The sequence below is a fragment of the Fringilla coelebs genome (assembly GCF_963513975.1).
Source record: "Fringilla coelebs genome assembly, chromosome: 19".
Lineage (NCBI taxonomy): Eukaryota > Metazoa > Chordata > Aves > Passeriformes > Fringillidae > Fringilla > Fringilla coelebs.
Genome location: NC_140045.1, coordinates 2,396,423 through 2,416,117, shown reverse-complemented (window position 1 = coordinate 2,416,117; position 19,695 = coordinate 2,396,423). Strand labels below are relative to the sequence as shown.

At 50.1% G+C, this 19,695-nt stretch overlaps 2 protein-coding genes across 4 annotated transcripts in view; both read right to left on the bottom strand.

Annotated features, from left to right (window-relative positions):
* LOC311161268 (ATP-binding cassette sub-family A member 9-like) overlaps positions 1-213 on the bottom strand; it is a 33,746-nt gene extending 33,533 nt beyond the window's left edge. Inside the window, exon 1 of the mRNA XM_084218690.1 lies at positions 133-213. Coding sequence (XP_084074816.1) covers positions 133-151 — 19 coding nt within the window. The 5' untranslated portion in view covers positions 152-213. The remainder of the gene's footprint in view (positions 1-132) is intronic.
* A 2,243-nt stretch (positions 214-2,456) lies between these two features.
* The window catches only part of ABCA5 (ATP binding cassette subfamily A member 5), a 47,144-nt gene continuing 29,905 nt past the window's right edge, over positions 2,457-19,695 (bottom strand). For all 3 annotated transcript variants that reach the window (XM_084218707.1, XM_084218708.1, XM_084218709.1), the window contains 21 exons: positions 18,726-18,927; positions 18,338-18,507; positions 17,118-17,251; positions 16,116-16,253; positions 15,057-15,170; positions 14,672-14,842; positions 13,459-13,572; positions 13,070-13,207; positions 12,341-12,415; positions 11,800-11,891; positions 10,461-10,587; positions 10,264-10,381; positions 10,069-10,160; positions 9,709-9,884; positions 9,084-9,159; positions 8,911-9,005; positions 8,068-8,187; positions 7,743-7,892; positions 6,368-6,447; positions 6,103-6,158; positions 2,457-5,268 (listed from right to left, as the gene is read on the bottom strand). In XM_084218707.1, coding sequence (XP_084074833.1) covers positions 5,161-5,268; positions 6,103-6,158; positions 6,368-6,447; positions 7,743-7,892; positions 8,068-8,187; positions 8,911-9,005; positions 9,084-9,159; positions 9,709-9,884; positions 10,069-10,160; positions 10,264-10,381; positions 10,461-10,587; positions 11,800-11,891; positions 12,341-12,415; positions 13,070-13,207; positions 13,459-13,572; positions 14,672-14,842; positions 15,057-15,170; positions 16,116-16,253; positions 17,118-17,251; positions 18,338-18,507; positions 18,726-18,927 — 2,546 coding nt within the window. In that variant the 3' untranslated portion in view covers positions 2,457-5,160. The remainder of the gene's footprint in view (positions 5,269-6,102; positions 6,159-6,367; positions 6,448-7,742; positions 7,893-8,067; positions 8,188-8,910; positions 9,006-9,083; positions 9,160-9,708; positions 9,885-10,068; positions 10,161-10,263; positions 10,382-10,460; positions 10,588-11,799; positions 11,892-12,340; positions 12,416-13,069; positions 13,208-13,458; positions 13,573-14,671; positions 14,843-15,056; positions 15,171-16,115; positions 16,254-17,117; positions 17,252-18,337; positions 18,508-18,725; positions 18,928-19,695) is intronic.

The following is a 19,695-nucleotide window of genomic DNA, read 5'->3' as shown; positions in this document are numbered from 1 at the left end:
ATCATAGAGCATTTATTAGGAAAAACTCCTCATCCCCTCATGAAAACTCAAACCCCGCATGGAGAATTTTCCCGTCCCTGCTCCTAAACCAATTTTCCCCTTGCTGAAAAGGAGGGATCCGTGGCTGCTTACCTGCTGGTGTGTTTTCCATGGGCCCCAGGTCTCCTGCAGCTCTGGGTGTCGGGGCTGCTGGTGCCTTTTCAGCCCCAGGGAGGCTCAGCCCGGTGGCCGTGCCCCTCTCCGGGCTGACGTCAGCCGGGCAAACCCTCCCAAAACTTCTGCAGGGATGACCCAACCTTGGAACAGCACCTACAACCAGCTGGCCCCGAGCCTGGGCGTGTTCACAGCACGCCTGGGAGGGCTGCACTCAGCTCCTGCAGATGTTCCCAGCAGGCAGCACAGCTGGGCTGGCCTGCCGTGGGGTGAGCCTTGGCTCCTGAGAGCTGCCAAAGCCACTTCGTCCCTGGCCCATCTTCTCCAGAGGGAAAACTCTGCTGCCTTGTCCCCATCCTGCCTGAGACAAATCCTGCACCCCAACACCCAGGGGGGTTTTCATTCTTCTTTCTCCTTTCCCCGTTGTTCTGAGCATTTTTTCCCCAATTTCCACTCCTTTTAATTGCTTTCCCAGCAGCTGCCGCACAGCTGGAGGCAGGATGGAGCCTGTTGGGTGTTTAAAAACAAAACATCTTTCCAGTGGGTCTGCACTCAGAACGGGGAGGTGAGGAAATCAGGGAAGGCAGGGAACCCAAAGGAGCTGGGAGGGTGCCTGGCCACGGGGAAATTCAAGGAGTTAAATGAATTTGACTGTCCCGGAACTTCCACAGCTTGGGGATGGCGCATCTGATTTGCAGAGCTGCCTCAAACCACAGGGCTGTTGCTTAACAGAAGGCTGGGGCTCTGCTGCAGCTGCTGATTTTCTCATTTTCAAGGCATGAGCTCATTTAGGAGAGGAGCAGAAGCGTTTTCGGGCATCCCTTGGCGTTGGGCACCAGGGGAGCAACAGGCGAGGCTCCTGGCGGCTGCAGAAAGCCCATCTGAGTGCACCTCACCAAAAACAGCGTTTTTCTGACCAAAATCTGTGCCTCAGGGTGGCCCCCAGCCCTGCCCTGACTGCACATGAGCTGCAGAAAAGGTTTTTTCACAGAAAAAGGGCACCTGCTCCGAGCACTCCCCATCCTGCTCCTGGCCCTGCTGCTCAAGTGGGACCCCAACCCCTCAAGACTTCAGACATTAAAATATCTGCTGAAATTAATACTATTATATCTGCTGATATTGATAGTATTGTATCTGCTGATGTTTTATTGTCTGCTGATATTTTTTGTGAATTATTAAATCCCCCAAGCAGATGCTCCAGAGGATTTTTGAGAAGGGGACTCAGGACCAGCCCTTGTATCTGCCAGGAGGAGGAGAGGGGCTGGGAAGGGAGCCAGACCCTCCCAGGGGGACATGCCAAGCAAAGGAAAAAGGAACAGCAAGAGCTCTGGGAAGCCCTTATCAAAGGGAAATTCAGCATGTTAAATCAGGGACTTTCTGGACATCTCTTAAAAGAAGCATTATCAGGGAACGAATTAATTTTACAGCTTAAAAAAAATAAAAATAAATGCATGGCACACTGCCCTTCCCCACCATCAGAAACAAAGGAGTATGAACTGCTGGGAACTGTCCCCAAGCTCAGATTGAACTACTTTGGGGTTATTTCCTCTCCACTGAGGAGCTCAGGGAGCACAAACTCCTTTTATTTTGCTGCAGCCTTCACTGACCTGAGGGGGTGAGCACGTCCTCCTGTGCCTCAGCAGGTCTGTCCAGGAGCTGGCAGTCCCTCCATCCCTGCAGGGCACCTCTCACCTCCCACCTGCAGCCAAACCTCCCCCATCCCACTGCCCTCACCCCAGGGCAGCACCCACCCAACCCGGTGAGTTCACCCTGGGCACAGCTCCAGGCACAAAAAGGAATTGTTTTATTTTAACTGGGGTGAATTTCCCCGTGGCTGGAGGTGATTCACCCCTGCAGATGGACAGTGTGCCACGCCAGGAGCACACAGCTGCCCTGGGGTCACTGCCAGCCCGGAGCTGGGGGGCTGGATCCCTGTGCCACACTGCAAAAGTGCCCCAAATTCAGCTTAAAATATGTAAATACTGCAGCCTGGGAGCCCTGGGCATGCCCACAGCCAGAGCCCCCCATGCTCTGCCTGAGCCCAACCACCTGAAACTCTGGTGCACCCCAAAACCAGCCCAGGCTCTGAGAACCATCCTCATTTCCAGCAAAACAACCAGAAATGCAAGAGTTTAACAATCCCCATTTCCAGCAAAACAACCAGAAATGCAGGAGTTTAACAATCCCCATTTCCAGCAAAACAACCAGAAATGCAAGAGTTTAACAATCCCCATTTCCAGCAAAACAACCAGAAATGCAAGAGTTTAACAACCCAATCCATCTTTATTTTGGGAGTACTTCCAGCTGGGAAAGGAAAACCCTCACCTGTACAAGTACAGCCAAGTGCTGAAAGGAAGGCAAGGGTGTAAAAGGAGCTGCAGGTGGCCCAGCAGCAGCAGCAGGAGTGTCCCAAACGTGTCACCTGCAGGCTGACACCCTCTGCTTCTGCTGCCAGAGCTCAAATCTCACTTGCTGAACAGAGATACTCTTGAATAAGGACATTTCTTGGGAACCTGAACAAAACCAGACACCTGAAACTCTCCATGGAAAAATGCAACCTCGTCTCAACAGCAGGGAGTGAAGGTGTTCTCCAGGCTTTGGAGCCATCCCAAGAACCCTGCAAGGCAGCTCCAACCAGCTCCCCTGGGAATGGTGACCCACACTGGCTGGATTCACCCCAAATCCCCCCAAATCCAGTTTATCTCTGGGAGCACAGGCTGGGTGTGTTGGCTGGATGGGGTTTGGAGTGGCACTGATAACAGCTGAATAAATCTGCTGTTCCCAGGGCATTCCCTGGATTAATTTTTCTGATAGTCACAGACATCTTAGGACGCTTTGAAACACTTCTGACATGAGGACAGTGATGTTCTGGGGGGGAATTTTGCCCCAGTTTAACACATGATGCCACCAGGCCAAACAGATCCCACCCAAACAGGGAATAAATGAGATGAGCCAAATTCTCTGTCCTTTCTGGAGCTGCACAAAAACCAGTGCCACCATCCACTGGGCTCCTCCAAGATAAACAACAGCACCTCACTGAGCTCATCTGGCTTCTAATCCAAAGTTTTCCCATCTGAAATGAAATATGGAAACATCTGAAACAGACAGCACAGAACTATTTTACAGACTATTAACTCCAAGGGAAAGAATAAATTCAAGGCAGACACCAAAGCTGCTCACAGGTCACACTAATTCCCTAAATCCAGGTGACAAAAATGTGCTGGACTGATGGGCAGGTGACACTTGGCTGAAACACCACTGGCAAAAAGACACCAAAGAAATGTGGGATTTGGGAAAAATGCACTCCACTTGTACACACCTTCACGGGGAAGTGCCAGGAGAATTCTGAATCCCAAACTGCTCCAAATAAAGGCAAAAGCTCAGAGCTCCCAGCCAGCAGCAGGGCTGGGGCTAAATTAATACAACACCTGAATTTGGGATTTTTTTCTTTCTTTTCTGAAAAGTTTCACCCATTGAAACTTTTTGACAAGTTTCAGGCAGTGCTGGAGCTGCAGTTTGCTTTAATCCTGTCCTTTGAATCCCTCATTTCCAGGGCTGTGCTTCCCTGGGATGTCCAGAGCTTTCTGTAGGGCTTGGGCTCAAATTTTAACTCCAAACCCCAAGTTTTGCATTTCTATGCAACCTGTGGGTACAAAAGAGGAAGTAAAATTCTGCATAAGGAGTTCACACTTCCCTTTGTAGGAAACTGATGGAAACAGATTTTGGCTGAACACACTGATAAACCATTATCAGACACACCACACACATTATTGCCTGATAATCACAAACAGCTGGGACACACAACTCCAACTTTACCCATTTTTTTTTTTTTTTGAGTTTTCTCAAGAAAAACCGAGGTTTTTCTAACTTTGAAGTGAAGATACATAAATGATATGACTTATGAAGCCAATGTCTCAATAGAAATACATCTCTGTATCTGTTCATTGCAGAGCAAAAGGAACTTAGAGCAATCTTTAATTTCCCCTTATAAAACTAAAAAAAAAAAAGTGATGATAGCTTTGTGTAGAAAAAACCAAAAAAATAATATATTTTCAACACACATCTGTCATATCTCAGGCTAAAGGATCACATATTCTACTTTTTTTAGTGCTTCTATGCAAACCAAAGGCACCTTCCTTATGGGTGAGGCTGTGAACTGGGACCCATTTATTTGGGGTTTCACAAAGGGGGTGACAGAATGGGCCCTGTGTGACTGACTGCAACCACAACAACGAGGGACTGGGGGGACACTGGAGCTGGTGAATGCCCTGGCAAGGAAAATGCAACCATCTGCAGAGCCCTGTGTGTGAGAGCAGCTGGCAGGACACACGCTGTCACAGCCAGGGAAGGGACCAGGACTGCACAGGGCACAGCCAGCCCTGCTCTGGTGCACAGGACAGACCCCAGGGGCAGCCCCAGGGCAGCACACAGCTGCCAGCCTGCAGGGGACAGGGCTGGCACTGCCAGGCTGGATCTGTCCATGAACATTCTCGGGCTGGTGGGACGCCAAGCCAGGTTCAGGACCCTCCTTGCAGAGTGACAGGGACTCTGCAGAGGTCTTCCCCTCTCTCTTTTAAGCAGGTGCATCTTCAAAGCAGCAGCAGCAGGGGTGGCTGGGCTGTGAGGAGCAGGGATGGGCGTGCAGGACGGGCAGGGTGCCCGGGATGGGCACGGCCAGACCCTGCAAACCCCGGGGCAGGCACTCCAGCAGAGAATGGCTCTGCTCAGACACTGAAGGACAGCCCAGCCTCCTGCCCAGCAGAGCCAGGGGAGGGCAGGTGGGAGCTCCTGCTCCAGCCACCAACTCCAGGAGACGCCCTGGCAATGCCCTGCTGCCCAGCAGAGCCCAGGAGCGGCGAGGGGAGGAGGATTTGGGATGCTCACAGCTCCTGTGGTGGTGTTCCAAGGCCAGGAGGGTGGGACAGGCTCAGGGCTCCCAAAGGCAGCTGTCCTTGCCCAGCCCAGCTGCAGGAGCAGAGGGAGGTTGCTGCTGGCACCCAGAGGAGCTCAGAAAATGACTCGGTCCTCCTGCGTCCTCTCCCACCACAGGCTGCTGTTCAGGGTGCCAAAGCTGCTGTCCTCCTCCTCCTGCTCTTTAGCCAGCTCCACAAACACCTGGAAAACATGGAGAAGACCCCATGCTCCTTGTAGGAACTTCCCTGGTCACAAACACAACTCATGCTAAAATCCTCACGAGTATTCAACGTATTGCTTCATCTCTGAGTAAGACGTTTCTAGTATTTTTAGTATTTTGAGGTTTTTCTCCTTACTCTTACCCTCCCCGCCTCTTTTCTTCAAGAGCACAATGAAAGGGAAGTTCAGCACTGAAGGACATTAATTGTCAGCAATAATTAATCCACAATAAGCAATTACAAGTCTCAGCTTCACCCTCCTTCCAGCTACCAACAGCAAATGTCTGTTCTTGGAATAAATCAGAGCAGCTTTTCCACTAATACCACACATTTGCTTTCTTCCAGTCACTGCAGTTGGCAACTTATTTTTAGAGGGAAAAACAGGAATAAAGAGGAGCTGGAGAGCTGGAAGCTGTGATTCACTTTGCAAAAAAGGGAATTTAGTTTCCCAAAAATGCCCCAACAGGCATCAGCAGAGTGGCCCCAGTGGCCGGGGGATGAGCTGCCTGCACAGGGTCCATCACTGTGGGATCTGGAATGCTCTGGGTTGGAAGGAGCCTTAAAGATCATCTCATCCCATCCCTGTCACGGGCAGGGACACCTTCCACTGCCCCAAGCCCTTCCAGCCTGGCCTTGGATGCTTCCAGGGATGGGCCAGCCACAGCTTCTCTGGGAATTCCATCCCAGCCCTTCCCCACCCTCACAGGGAGGAATTCCTCCCAAACATCCCACCCACCCCTGCCCTCTGACACCTTCACCTGGCAGGGTTTACACTCAAAAACCAGGGTTTAAACTCACAAACCAGAACTCAACACACCTGTTCCAGTGTTGCTTGAGAAAAGCTGTAGTCCTCGACGTTGAAGGCGTGTTTGACTGGTGAAAGAATCAGTAAGAGCAGATTTAGGGACACTTCACTTACTCTTGATCTCCCAAGAAACAGAGTTGGGGACAAACATCAGTGAAGGAAAATTAGGTTAAATAAATTTGGAACAGAAATGGAGGAGTGACATCACGTGGCAGAAGTGTCAGTTATGGGAGACAAAAGGATTTGGGTGTGTGATGGATGGCAAGTGCTTCATTACCTTCCTCCAGCTTGGAAAAAGAATGTGAAAGCGACTGTACATCTTCCTTAGGGATTTTATACGCCAAGATGGAAGCAAAACTGGAACAAAGAAGCAAAACAAATTGAGCTTCAAGGAAAATCCCTCCAAGTACAAATATGAATTCCCCATGGAATGGATTTGAACTCCTTTCCTGAGGGTTACTGCAGGCATTCTGACTGTCAGGAACACTCAGGAGAGCAGCAGTGATGCAGCTCCAGGTGCCTCAGCTGAGGATTGTATTTGCAGGGAGGAATGATGGATCTGACTCCATGTGCTCACAAGGCTCATTTATTACTTTATGATTCTATAATATATTAAAGAATACTGTACTGAACTATACTAAAGAATACAGACAGGATACAGACAGAATGCTAGAAAGATAATAATGAAAACTGGTGACTCTCTCCAGAGCCCTGACACAGCCTGGCCCTGAGTGGCCAAAGAGTGAAAACAACTCCCAGCAGAATGCAATGGAACAATCACCTGTGGGTGAACAATCTCCAAACACATTCCACACAGGCACAACACAGGAGAAGCAAATGAGATAAGAATTTATTTTCCTTTTTCTCTGAGGCCTCTCACCTTCCCAGGAGAGAAATCCTGGGCGAAGGGATTTTTCAGAGAATGTGAATGGCACAGCTGAGACCACCCAAGACTGTTCTAAGTTCATGCTCAGATTCAGTCTTTTCTATTCTGCTTACTCATGGCAGGTTTGTTTCCTGGAGCTCCCAGAGCCCTGAGGGTTTGGATTTCAGCAGAGCAGGGAGGACCCAGCGTGTCCTGGAAGTTTGCATCATGCAGCCTTCCTGCAACCCTGCCTGCAACCCAGGGAACTGCTCTGCCCTGCACAGGGGACTCTCCCCTCCCATCTCCCCCGTTTGAGGAAGGATCTCAATCCCAATTCCTCAAGGATCACACTGCTCTGCATGCCTGCAGTGCCCTTGGTGGAGCCAAACCCTCCGGCACAAGCTCCGAGCTGCCGGTGGAACAGCAGCCAGCCCACCCTGCAACTGAGACCCCCAGAGACCTCAGGCATTTCCAGGTAAGGGCAGAGAGTCACAAACTCGGCTTTCAGCCCTTTCCCAGGGGCCCTGACTCAGGAGGAAGCTGTCAGGCAACAGCTATGCAGAAATCCAGTTTTGCTTCCTCCGTGCCAAACATCTGCGCGGGCTCCGGGCCCCCGCCCTGCCAGCCCGGGCTCTGCTGCCTTCCAGATCCCTTCCTTTTTTTATTCCTCTTTTTTTTTTAAAGCTGTGTGTAAATATTTACGTTCCTTCCCGGGTGCCAAGGAGCTGCTGTGAAATCAGAGGGTTTGATTATTATCAGTATTTTCTGGGTGTCTGTCAAAGCTCACCTTTCCTGGCGGTTGGCGTTGGGGAAGATGTGCAAAATCTGGCTCTGCAGATACTCCACCTGCTGCACATCTGCTGTTTCCCTCAATTTCATCTCCAAGAAGTATCCCCTGCCAAACTTGCTCTTCAGGTGTTGGACAGTACCTATACACCTATAAATTACAGACAGAAAACACAACTTGTACCCAGCAGCAGCCTAACCTCAAGCAGATCCTTTTTGCTGGGAAGGATCCATTTAAGGTTGCAAATTTAAGGTATCAAATTTATCTGTAGGGATATATCAGCACAGCTGCCCGTGCCCCCTGCCCCAGGGGGGTCTGGGGGTACCTGAGCTGCCCTGACACCAGGATGGCCACACGGTCACAGACAGCATCTGCCTCCTCCATGTAGTGCGTGGTCAGGATCGCCGCTCTCTCCTTGTTCTTAAAGGCTGCTCGGATCGCCCGCCTGCAAAACACAACCCAAGGCACAAACATCTGGCAGGGAACAGCACATCCTGCCTCAGTAGGGAAGGGGGGCTGTGATGGACCCCTTTTTGAATTTATGGATTAATGCTACAATTAACACCCGAGTTTCCTACAGGCAGCTCAAATCCTTGTATTATTTTAAGGATTTCTTTCAGCCTTCGAGGCTATGATTCCCAGGTTGCTCTGGGAGAGGACACAGCTGCTCTGCAGCTGGCACACAGCTTGGGCTGATGCTGCCCTTCTTGTGAGACCCCACCTGCAGTCCTGTGTGCAGCCCTGGGGCTCCCAGCACAGCAGGAACTGCTGGAGAGGGCCCAGAGGAGGCCACGGGGAGGCTCCAAGAGCTGGAGCAATTCTGCTGCGGACACAGGCTGAGTGCTGGGGGTGTTCAATGCAAACAGGAGCTCTGGGGACACCTCAGAGCCCCTCCCAGGGCCTGGAGGGGCTCCAGGAGAGGCACTTGGGATGAGGGATGGAGGGACAGGACACAGGGAATGGCTGGGATGGATGGGATATTAAGCAGAAATTATTCTGTTGTAGTGGAAGACATCCCTGCCTGCGCAGGGGGGTGGAACGGGATCACCCTCCTGGACCCTTCCAGCCCAGCCCAGCGAGCTCTTCCCCATCTGTGGCTGCCAGGGAGGGATAACTGAGCAGGGCTGGCTGTGCCCAGAGCGGGCTGGTGCCCTGGGGCAGCACTCACCACATGTGCTGCTTGGCTTTGGGGTCCATCCCGGTGGAGGGCTCGTCCAGCAGCGTCACCCGCGGGTTGCCCAGCATGCTGAGGGCAAAGCAGAGCTGGGGGAAGGCACAGGGGCAGGGTGAGCACAGGGAGGGTGCTGGGGACCCCCGGGGGGACCCCACAGCCCCCCTTACCTTGCGCTTCAGCCCCATGCCCAACTTCTTGGTCGTCTTCTGCAGGTGGTCCTTTAAATCCAGCACGCTGGCGATGCTGGGGAGGGAAAGGTGGGAAAGGTTGGGAGGGGGATGGTTTGGCTTCCCCCTCACCAGAGAATGCAAAACAGCTCCTCTGGAAGAGCTCAGTGTATCAATATTTGTGTATCAAGTTTAAAAAAAGCAGAGCAAAAAGCAGAATTGGAGCTTCCACACAAAGCCACCTGTCCTGGAGGAGCCTTGGTGAGAACAGAAAGAGCTCCAAGCTCAGGGCTCCCCGTCCTTGCAGCTTCTACACAGGTCACTGTCAGTATTTAATAACCTTAAAAAATAATTTTTAAAAGACATGTATCAAAATTAAAAGTCCCAGCTGAATTTTGTGTGGATGAACCTTCATCTCCTCACCTCCGAATTCACAACTGCAGAATTTCGACCAAGCTTAAAACCAAACTTAAATGCAAACAAAAACTGCATTAGGAAAGGTGAGAAGGGGGGAAAAAACCCACCAAAAAAAACCCCCAAAACCCCTCCAGCAATAGGGATGAAGATAAAAAAAGCTAAAGCAACTTCAGCTCAAGCACAAAGGTTTCTGCAGTGAACCACTCACCGCTTGATGACCTCTTTAACATCAGACTGGCTCATGCCTTTGATGGCACCATAGATCTCAAAGTGCTCCTGCAGGGTGATATCTGGCCACAGAGGATTGGTCTGGGGACAGTACCCCACGAATTTCACAGAGTCATCCTCACTGCTCAGCCCCAAGGAATCATCTCCCATCAGAACCTGGCAGGAAAATGCCCAGACCATCATTCAGAATATCACAAATTTCTTTTTGCATGGTTTTAGCAAAAAAAAAAAAACCCACATTTGCATGGTTTTAGTAAAATGCCCTCAGGAGTGCTTGCAATAAAAACAATAAAATTGAAATGTGGGTTGATTTTTTGTGTGGCTGTGGCATGGAACATACCTGCCCACTGGTTGGCTCAATCTCTCCAACAAGCATGTTAATTAACGTGCTTTTCCCAGCTCCGTTGGGTCCCAACAAACCCAGGATTTCTCCTGAAAAGGGACAACACAAACATTGCCCACGAGATCAGATAAATGCCTCCAAGAGCTGTTTTTATAACTAAAACAGCCCAACAGCAAGCAGCTGAACTCCAACCTTTCTTCACACAGAGGGAAACGTGTTTGGTCGCCACTTTCTTTATTTTTCTCCCCAGCAGAAATTCCTTCCTTTCATCAAACTCTTTGTGCAGGCTGCTGACCAGGATTGCTGGCATCTGGCAGGGAAGAGGGAGGTGGCTGCAGATCCCAGCAGCTCTGGGGAGCCCCAGATGTTTGGGGGGGTTTGGGGGTTACCTCCTCACTCCTGGGGCTGCTCAGGATCTCTTTGACTCTCAGCCTCTCTGCCTTCACGTCCTCGTCCTCGTTCTCCTCGTGAGGCACATCTGGGAACTTCCAGGGCTTGGCTTTGGTGAAACATTTCCTACAAGGGAGGGGAGCAGCACGGGGCCCCTGCTCAGCTCTCAGCTGAGGCTGGCCCAGGGCTTGGGTGCCCTGTCCTGGAATCATCTGCCCAGGGAGGTGGTGGATTCACCATCCCTGGATGTGTTTAAAAAAGAGACTGGATGTGGCACTTGGTGCCATGATCTAGGGGAGGTGTGAGAACATGGGTTGGACTTGATGATCTTAAAGGTCTCTTCCAACCTAAAAATTCTGTGATTCCTGGTTTGAAAGGAAGTGAGTTGTTTGGGATGAAGGATATGGTACAAGAGGGACCCTGAGGTGGTGATCACAGGGGTCCCAGGGTGAGGGAAGAGATGAGGATCTGACTCTATGTTCAGAAGGCTGATTTATTATTTTATGATATATATTATATTAAAAACTATACTGAAATAATAGAAGAAAGGATTTCATCAGAAGGTTGGCTGAGAATAGAAAAGGAATGAATAACAAAGGTTTGTCTCTGACTGAGACAGTCTGGACAGCTGGACTGGGATTGGCCATTAATTAGAAACAACCACATGAGACCAATCCCAGCTCCACCTGCTGCATCCCACAGCAGCAGACAATCATTGTTTGCATTTTGTTCCTGAGGCCTCTCAGCTTCTCAAATCCTAAAGAAAGGGTTTTCCATCAAACATGTCTGTGACAGGACTCCTCTCTTCCTGGTGAACTGAGAATTGATCATCTGAAGGGTGGTGATGGACATTTAGTGGGGGGAGGAGGAATGTTTTGGAAGGTTTTCATTCTCAGTTCTGTGTGTTTCTTTTTACATACAGCTGTAGGTTAATGAAGTTTTTTTCCTTTATTCCTCAGCTGGAGCCTGCTTTGCCCTGTTTCTGGTCACACCAGGGAGAATATATTTTCATGGGGGCACTGGCATTGCACCAGGGTCAAACCACGACATTTGCAGATTCCTGCAGCTGATCCCAGAGCAGGAGCAGCTCAGTGACTGCCACTGTGCCACCTCCCTGCTGAGCTCTGGGAATGGCAACTCCCTTGATTTTACATCAGGAACATCCTTACACAATTCCCGATTTCGCAGTGATGCGACTTGTGAGGAAACAAACCCCCCACTTCTGCACTTTGGTGCTGATGAGAGAGATTTTATTCCTCCCACTGCACACCCCAGTTTAACCAGCACCAGCACCTCCCAAACCAGCTCCTCTGCACAAAACCCCTCCAGGAGACTCACCTGAAGAAGGGATCCTCTCTGACCGTCCTCCCGCCGTTCCTCAGCTCGAAGCAGCGCAGCAGGAGCAGCCAGAGCACACACTGCAGGTAGGGCTGGGCAGACACAAACCCCCCTGGTCACCAGCCAGGCTGGGCACCCCGGGCTGACCCCCCCACAGGGATTGGGGACAAGGAGCTCCAGCCCTGCTCCACCACACGAGTGGGGTGTTGCCAAGAATATTAAATATATCATCAAAGGCTGCTCAGCGGGTCTGAGGAGGCACAACCAAAGTGGGTTGAGATTTAAAAGCAATTATTTGGGGTTTTTGTGCAGAGAGGGGACTGTGCCTGCTCTGGAGCTCTTGCTCCACCAGCAGGGATCTCCATAATAATCAGAATTAACACTGATCGGGCAGATGCTGAGCTGGTGGGCACAGCAGCTCTCCTGGCTCAGCATCAGAGCAAATCTTTACTGATAGAGATGAAGGACAGCAGGGGATCCCAGCAGGAACCACGGGAATTGTATAAAAACAGAGTTTTTTTAAAATAAATGCCATGCTCACAGCCAGAACTGCCACCAGCAGCCGGTCCCAGGGGTCGTGGAATCCCCCACTCTCACTCTTGCCTTTCCATGAGACCTGGGAATTCAGGGAGAAGCGTGGCTCAGCTCAAGAATCACCTGCAGACACTCCAGTTCCTACACTTCCAGCTCATTCTGGTGCTGAAGCACTTCCTGAGCTCTGCACAGACTCTCCAAAAAACAAATCCAACAGCTCCATCCAAAGCCTGGGGCTGCTCCTGCTTCCAAGGCACCCACTCCCAATTCACCCCCTTCCCCTCCCTGGCTTTGCTCACCTGGTTTTCCCTGGGATATCACAGAACCATGGAATGGTTTGAGACCTCAAAACCCCTCTCAATCCATCCCCTGCTGCTCCCAGCCCTGGGCACCCTGTGCCAGGGGCTGCCCACCCTCCCAGCCAGGAATTCCCTCCCAAAATCCAATCTAACCCTGCTCTCTGCCAGCTTGGAGCCATTCCCCCTTGTCCTGTCACTCCATCCCTGGTTTCAAGTCCCTCTCCATCTTTCTTTCCCTCCACCCACAGAAAGGAAATTTCAAGGCAAACTTGCTGCTTCCCCATTTTAAAACCAAACCACCTCACTTAATAATAGGAAAAAGGTGATTTTTTTCTCCATCTTCATGTGAAAAGTGGCTACAGAGAACCCACCAAAGACACCCACCCAACCCCAGCCACCTCCAAGGGCTCTGGAAAGGATCCCTGCAGTCCCCTCACCTTTATAAAACAAATCAGGCAGCCAATGAGGGGATAAATAGGAATGAAGATGGAGAAGACGTAGTGCAGGATGGTGGTTACCAGGTAATGGTCCAGGAAAAAGGACACCTCAGTCACCACTGTGCAGAGCAGGGCTGTCTGTACCAAGGAAAAGGGGAAAAAATGTCCATTTTCATCCACTTCAGGCACTCTAAGCAAAAGTTAATTAATTTAAGGTGTTTTTCCTTAAAGCTTTTGTCACTCAGGATGTGGCAGTGAGTGAGACATTGGTAAAAATTTCCCATTTCCTGTGCAACACACAGCTCCACAAATCAACTGGGATTTTTTTGCTGTGGCTTTGGACATCACCAATCTTCTCACTCAGCCCAGCTCCAGGCCAAGTCACTCACCACTGAAAATATAAATGACCAAAATTCCTTCGTGTTCTGGACTTTTCTGAAGGTGAAGGAGACCACGTAGGTGAAGAGCACGACTGAGGGGACGTAACCAATCAGGCAAAAAATCTGCAGAGACAGGAGAGGGTTCTCAGGGAATGTGCAGCAGGAATTTTTATGCATAAAGATCAACTGGAATTACCCTCAGTGTGATACAGAACTCTGCATTCATCTTTGTCACTTTACTTGATATTTTGCTGCCTTGGTGCACAGAGAATGTATTATTAAAAACACAAATTAAACAATGTGTGGAGAGGCAAAAACTCCCCCCTCTTCAGCTTCCTTTAAACTCTTTCTCATTTTTAATTTTTCTCTTTTTTTTGTAACAGAAGCTCCCATAAATGCTGACCTCAGGATTCTGGCAAACAGTAAGAATTCCACCATGGCATTTTTTTGTAGAGAAGCAGCCCTGCAGCCACATCCCAGACCTGATTAACTCTGGAAAAGCAGCTGAAAAAAGCTCTCAATTCCAGCCAGGATCACAGGGAAGCCCACTCTCAATATCAAAGCCATGTCCTGCACTTGATCCCACCTGCAATTCTCTGCAGAGATGGGCTCTGCCCAAAGGCACTGTGCCCTTAGCTTGCTACAGGTGGACTTGACTGGTCATTTAATTAATACATTTCCCTTGATGGGTTAATTAACAAGGCACCCATTTGTACACAATCTAACCAGAAAAACACTCCTTGCAGGTTGTTTTTAATATTTGGTTATCATTGATTATTTTGAGCTCTTTAAAGCTTCTCAGGTCGATTCTGGGAAAACTTATTTAGCTTTCTTTCTCTCTGAGCAGGCTGCCACATCCACAGGCAGCCCCATCCCAATCCCATCCCCACTCTCAGTTCAACCCCACCTTCAGTGACCCTGATCCAGGTATTTAAAGCTGACACAGCAGAAATAAAGGAGCATTTCCTTGGAAAGCCCTGCTGGTTTAAATCCTCTTCCAGTCCCAACCACCCTTTCTGTGAATAAATTCTCCCCGTGTCCAACCCAAACCTCCCCTGGCACTGCTGGATTTTATTCCCAACCTGGATCCATTCTCCCCACGAAAAACTTTCTTTATTTGCTCCAGCAGCGTTTTCCCTGCCTATCCAGGGGGGAAAATCCAGCTGAATCAGGCAAGGGGAGTAAAAGCCTTGTGGAAAAGAAGGCAGCCCTGCAGCCTCACCACAGCCACGAACTTGCCCACGTAGAAATAAACGCCGTAGTGGAAGGCAAAGAGGCTGCCAATCATCAGGACGAGGATGAGGAAGAACAGAGGCAGGTCCACCACAGCCTGGCCAGTCCAGTAAGCTGAGGGATAGAGCCCTGCAATCTTCAGCTGGGTGTAAGCCTTGATCTGCAGCAGGGGGAGAGAACACAGGGTTAATCACACGTTAATTACAATTAACGCTCGGGGAATCCTCCCCTGCGCTACGCCGTTATTGCCAAGCTTGGAAAAACTTCTCCCCAATCTGCTCCACCCCTGGCATTGTGTCAAACCCCTCTCTGGATCTCTCCAAAGAGGAAATCCCAGGATTTTCAAGTCCCTGTGCCTCTCCCTGGTGTGTTACCTTGTGGTTTTCTGCGTTGTCCATGGCGAAGTAGGGCGGCATCCCAGTGATGATGATCCCCAGCAACACGGCTTCAAAATAGATCTCCAGCCTGAAAATTGTGTCTGGAAGATCCTAGGGTAGAAATCAGATTTATTCAGTGCCAGAATGGGACCAAAAAAATGCTGTGTCAGGAGCTGGAACACGGCTGTGAATGCTAAAATGAAAAGAAATGAAAAGTCTGCGGATGTCAAGATCACCTGAGCTGCAGCAGGAAGAAAAACACCAGTGGAAGTTTGGGGAGTGTTTAGAAGAGGAATAAATAAGAACTAAAGAACTTTTCAGAGTGTTTATCTCCTGCAGCAGGTCCTCTCCTCTCCCAAGGGCCACTCCAGCTCTGCACAGACCAAGAACTGCAGGCAACCTCCAACAAACCCATAATTAATGAATTCACACCTCCAACAAACCCATAATTAATGAATTCACAGGACCATGGACTGGTCTGGGGGGAAAGAACCACAGGGATCATCTCACCCCAGCCCCCAGCTCCTTCCACCACCCTGGGTTCTCCAAGACCCACTGAACCTTTCATTCCTGGCACATCATCCTCTGTCCAAGCCCCTTTCTGCTCCCCTTCCATGACCTGCAGAGCAAGGTTCCAGCACCTTCCACACCCTCCCAAACCCTGCAGGCAGCCCCAGCCAGCTCCTCCTTGGTTTGTGGGGTGCTCCTGTGGAGATCTAGGACACAAAATGAAACCACGTGGATTTTCCAAGGTAAAAAAGAGAGTGTTTAATTTCTAACTGCAACATTGATGATTTCCACAAGTGACAGTGGATTGGAGGGTGGCAGTGCCACCTCTCCAGTGACACTGGACAAGAGCCCATCAGATTTCTCCTCCCCACAAAAGAATGCAAACCAGTAATTTATTGATGCTTAAGAAAGTTTGTTACAAGAATGGAAACATCAAAAAACTTGGAAAAACTCAAAAAAAACCACCCCAAAACAGCATCCCTGCACTCCCCCTGACCCCAGGGATGCTCTGCCCTCTCCCCAGGGTGGTTTTTGGCAGCTGCTCACCTGAACCAAGGGGTTGCTCCAGATCTGGATGCTCTCAGTCACGTTCAGGCTGCGCAGGAGGAGGTTGCTGACAACGTTCATCAGAACTGGCAGGGAATGCACCATGGTGCTGTTGAATATGATGTTGAAAACATAATTCTAGGAAGGAAAAAGATGTGCTGTGTTAATCCCTCTGCCCTGAGAGGGCTCTCCTTTATTAAACCTGAGCACTGGGATAAATCTTTGCATCACCAAGTGCCTTGCAGGGAGCTCTGGGCTCCTCAGGGTGCTCAGCACACACAGGAAATCAGGAAATTCAGGAAATCAGTCCTGCTCTCACAGAGGAAACCCCTGGGAATAAATTCCCAGCATGTTTCAGGAGCAGTGAGGCTCTGACAAATGGCACTCCAGACAATTCCAGTCTGGGAAGCAGAACACACGAGGGATGATCCTGCTCATGGTTAAAACCAGACAGGCAAAGATTGCAGAGCTGCCCTGTCCCACTGCTGGCAGGGAGTGAAGATGGGGACAAGAGCCAGAGCTGGCACAGTGTAAAGCAGTTCCCCTGCTGGGGATTAAATATGATCCCAAAGTTCAGATCTTCCTGTCACTGTGAACAGGTACAGCCCAAGAAACTGATTTTTCTTTACACAGGAGAGCACCATGGGATTATATCTCTGTCAAACTGTAATTCAGTCAGTAGAAATTAAAACAAAAAATCATAAAACATTCCTCTGCCAGGTGTCCTGTGAAGTGGAATATTTCTCCTGACTTTCTGTGTCCTTGTGGGGAAGAAAAGGGGATTGAAGTTTGATTGGCTTACTGCAATTTTAATTATATAATTATAATTATGGGAGAACATTTATTTTTCTAATATTCTCCTCTTTGCAGCCTCTTGTATAAGCAACATTATATGATGTTATTTGATCCCATGACTCCAGAGCTGCTTTTTAGGTGAGAATTTCACACAGCAGCCCCAGGAGCTGCCCTCTGGGCACAGCCCAGCCAGGGTGTGTGCCTTACCTGCCTGGACTGCAGGGCAAACACGTTCAGAGCTGCACTGTGAGGTGCCACTGAGACATAATCACTGTCATTGAACATCTCCCAGAGGATGTTCATGCTCCCCAGGGAGTGCACAATGTCACTGATATCCGACTCTGGGGACAGAAAACAGCAGGGAATCATTTAAACTGGGAGAGACCTTCAGCATCACCAAACCAACAAATCCATTTCTCCCCTTGCTCAGCCCTGGTGAGGGCACACCCTGAGTGCTGTGTCCTGTTCTGGCTCTCAGTTTGGGAGGGATACTGATGACCTGGAGCATGATCAGAGGGGACAGCGAGGCTGGAGAGGGGCTGGGAGCACAAACCCTGAGAGGAACCCTTGAGGGAGCTGGGGGGGCTCAGCCTGGAGAAAAGGAGACTCAAAGTTGAGCTTATCACTCTCTAAACTCCCTGAAAGGTGCCTGTGCTCAGCTGGGACTGGGCTCTGTCTGCAGCAGCACTGACACAACCAGAGCACACAGCCTGAGCTGCACCAAGGGAAATACATGCTGGATAGCAGGGAAAAGTGTTTTACAGAAAGGGGGATAAAGTTCTGGAATGTTCTGCCCTGGAGGTGGTGGAGTCCCCATCCCTGGGTGTGTTTAACAAAGCCTGGATGTGGCACTGGGGGCCAGGGTTTGGGTGAGGGGTTGGGGCTGGGCTGGACTCGACGATCTTGGAAGTCTCTTCCAACCTTGTGTGATTCTGTGATTCTGTGAGTTCTGTGAATTCTGAAATTCAGCCACTCCACACCCCTAAGCCACATCCCTGAGTGCCACATCTCCCTGTCTTTTAAATCCCTCCCCATCAGCAGCCTGGAGTATTTTACACAGAATTATCCATGCACAGCTCAGACAGCTGCTGGTTTTTACTGCCTGCGTTCCTGCTGGGCACTTTTAAAACATCCCCAGTTGAAACAAAAAGGGATTTTCCCAGATGATTTCCAGCAGGATTTTCACATTGATTTATCTCAGTGTTTCTGGCCACTTCTCTCACCTGAACCATCTTCTGACACAGCAAGAACAAGGTCTTGGAGATGGGAGGAGGATCTCCAAACCAAACCCCATGGCACAAACTGACACTTTACCACCCCTGGGCACCTGCAAACTCTTCATCTGGGTTAATTCCAAGGGAAAAGTTCATTCCCAACCCCAAAACCTGGGAGAAGGAGAGAGGTGGAGGCAGGAGCTGCTGCCCTACCTGTGGAGTTCTGCAGCAGCAGCCGACTCCTGTACTTGTGATAGTTCTCTCCAGGCTTCAGCAAGTACAAATCTGGGGAGAGTTTGATAGCAGCTACAGCATTTTTGATGATGTGGTGTATGAAAAACAACAAAATCTGAACTACAAGGAAAATGAGGAAAAGCAACAACCTGAAAGAAATAAAAGTTTGGGGTTTGTTACAATTCAGTGAAAGCCAACCCAGTTTTATGTGCATGCTGTTACAAGAAACATCTCCCTCACCCCCCCAAAAAACCATTTATGGACAGAAATTACAGCTATTTTTTAAATGAAGGACAGGATGTGCTTTCCCTGGTGCCATCCAGGCAGGTTTGGGACTCCCACAGAGAAGAGGAGCCCCAGTACTCACATAACTCTGACACATTTGTTCTCCCGTTTCAGGCTGAGGAAGTGCACTCTGGCTATGGTGGAAACCTGCTTCTTCCACAGGGCTGAGCTGCTCATGGCTGGTGCCTTGGCCTCGGAGAGCATCAGCAGGCTCTGCTCCATGTCATCCAGGGACTTGGTGTCCACCTCCTCCTGGGCTTGCTGCGAGTGGAACACGCTGTAGTCTGGAACAGGAGACCAGGGAGGTGATGCTGTGACAGCTGGGGGGACATGGGGGAGCCAGGGGCCAGAGACTCTGTGCTCTTCCTGTTGTAGAAGCCACCTCACCCATCCCATCCCCATCTTAATCCTATCCCCATCCCATCCCATCCTAATCCCATTCCATCTCCATCCAATCCTATCCCCATCTCAATCCCATTCTATCTCCATCCCATCCCAATCCTACCCCCATCTCAATTCCATCCCAATCCTGTCCTATCCCACTCCATCCCCATCCCAATCCATCCAAATCCCAATCCTATCCCCATTCCCCATCCCAATCCCATCCCAATCCTATCCCATCCCACTCCATCCTCATCCCATCCCAATCTTGTCCCATCCCAATCCCAATCCTATCGCCATCCCAATCCTATAAACATCCCATCCCATTCCAGCCATCCCAGTCCCAATCCCCATCCCAATCCCAACCAAAACCCATCCCATCCCAATTCCATCCCATCCCACTCCACCCCAATCCCCTCCCCATTCCAGCCATCCCAATCCCATCCCCATCCCAATTTGTCCCATCCCAATCCATCAAACCCCCATCCTATGCTCATCCCATCCCCATCCCATTCTACCCCATCCCTATCCCATCCCACTCCACCCCAATCCCCTCCCCATTCCATCCCATCCCCATCCCATTCCATCCCATCCCATCAAACCCCATCCCATGCTCATCCCATCCTATCCCATCAAACCCCCACCCCATCCCCCCATCCCCATCCCAATTC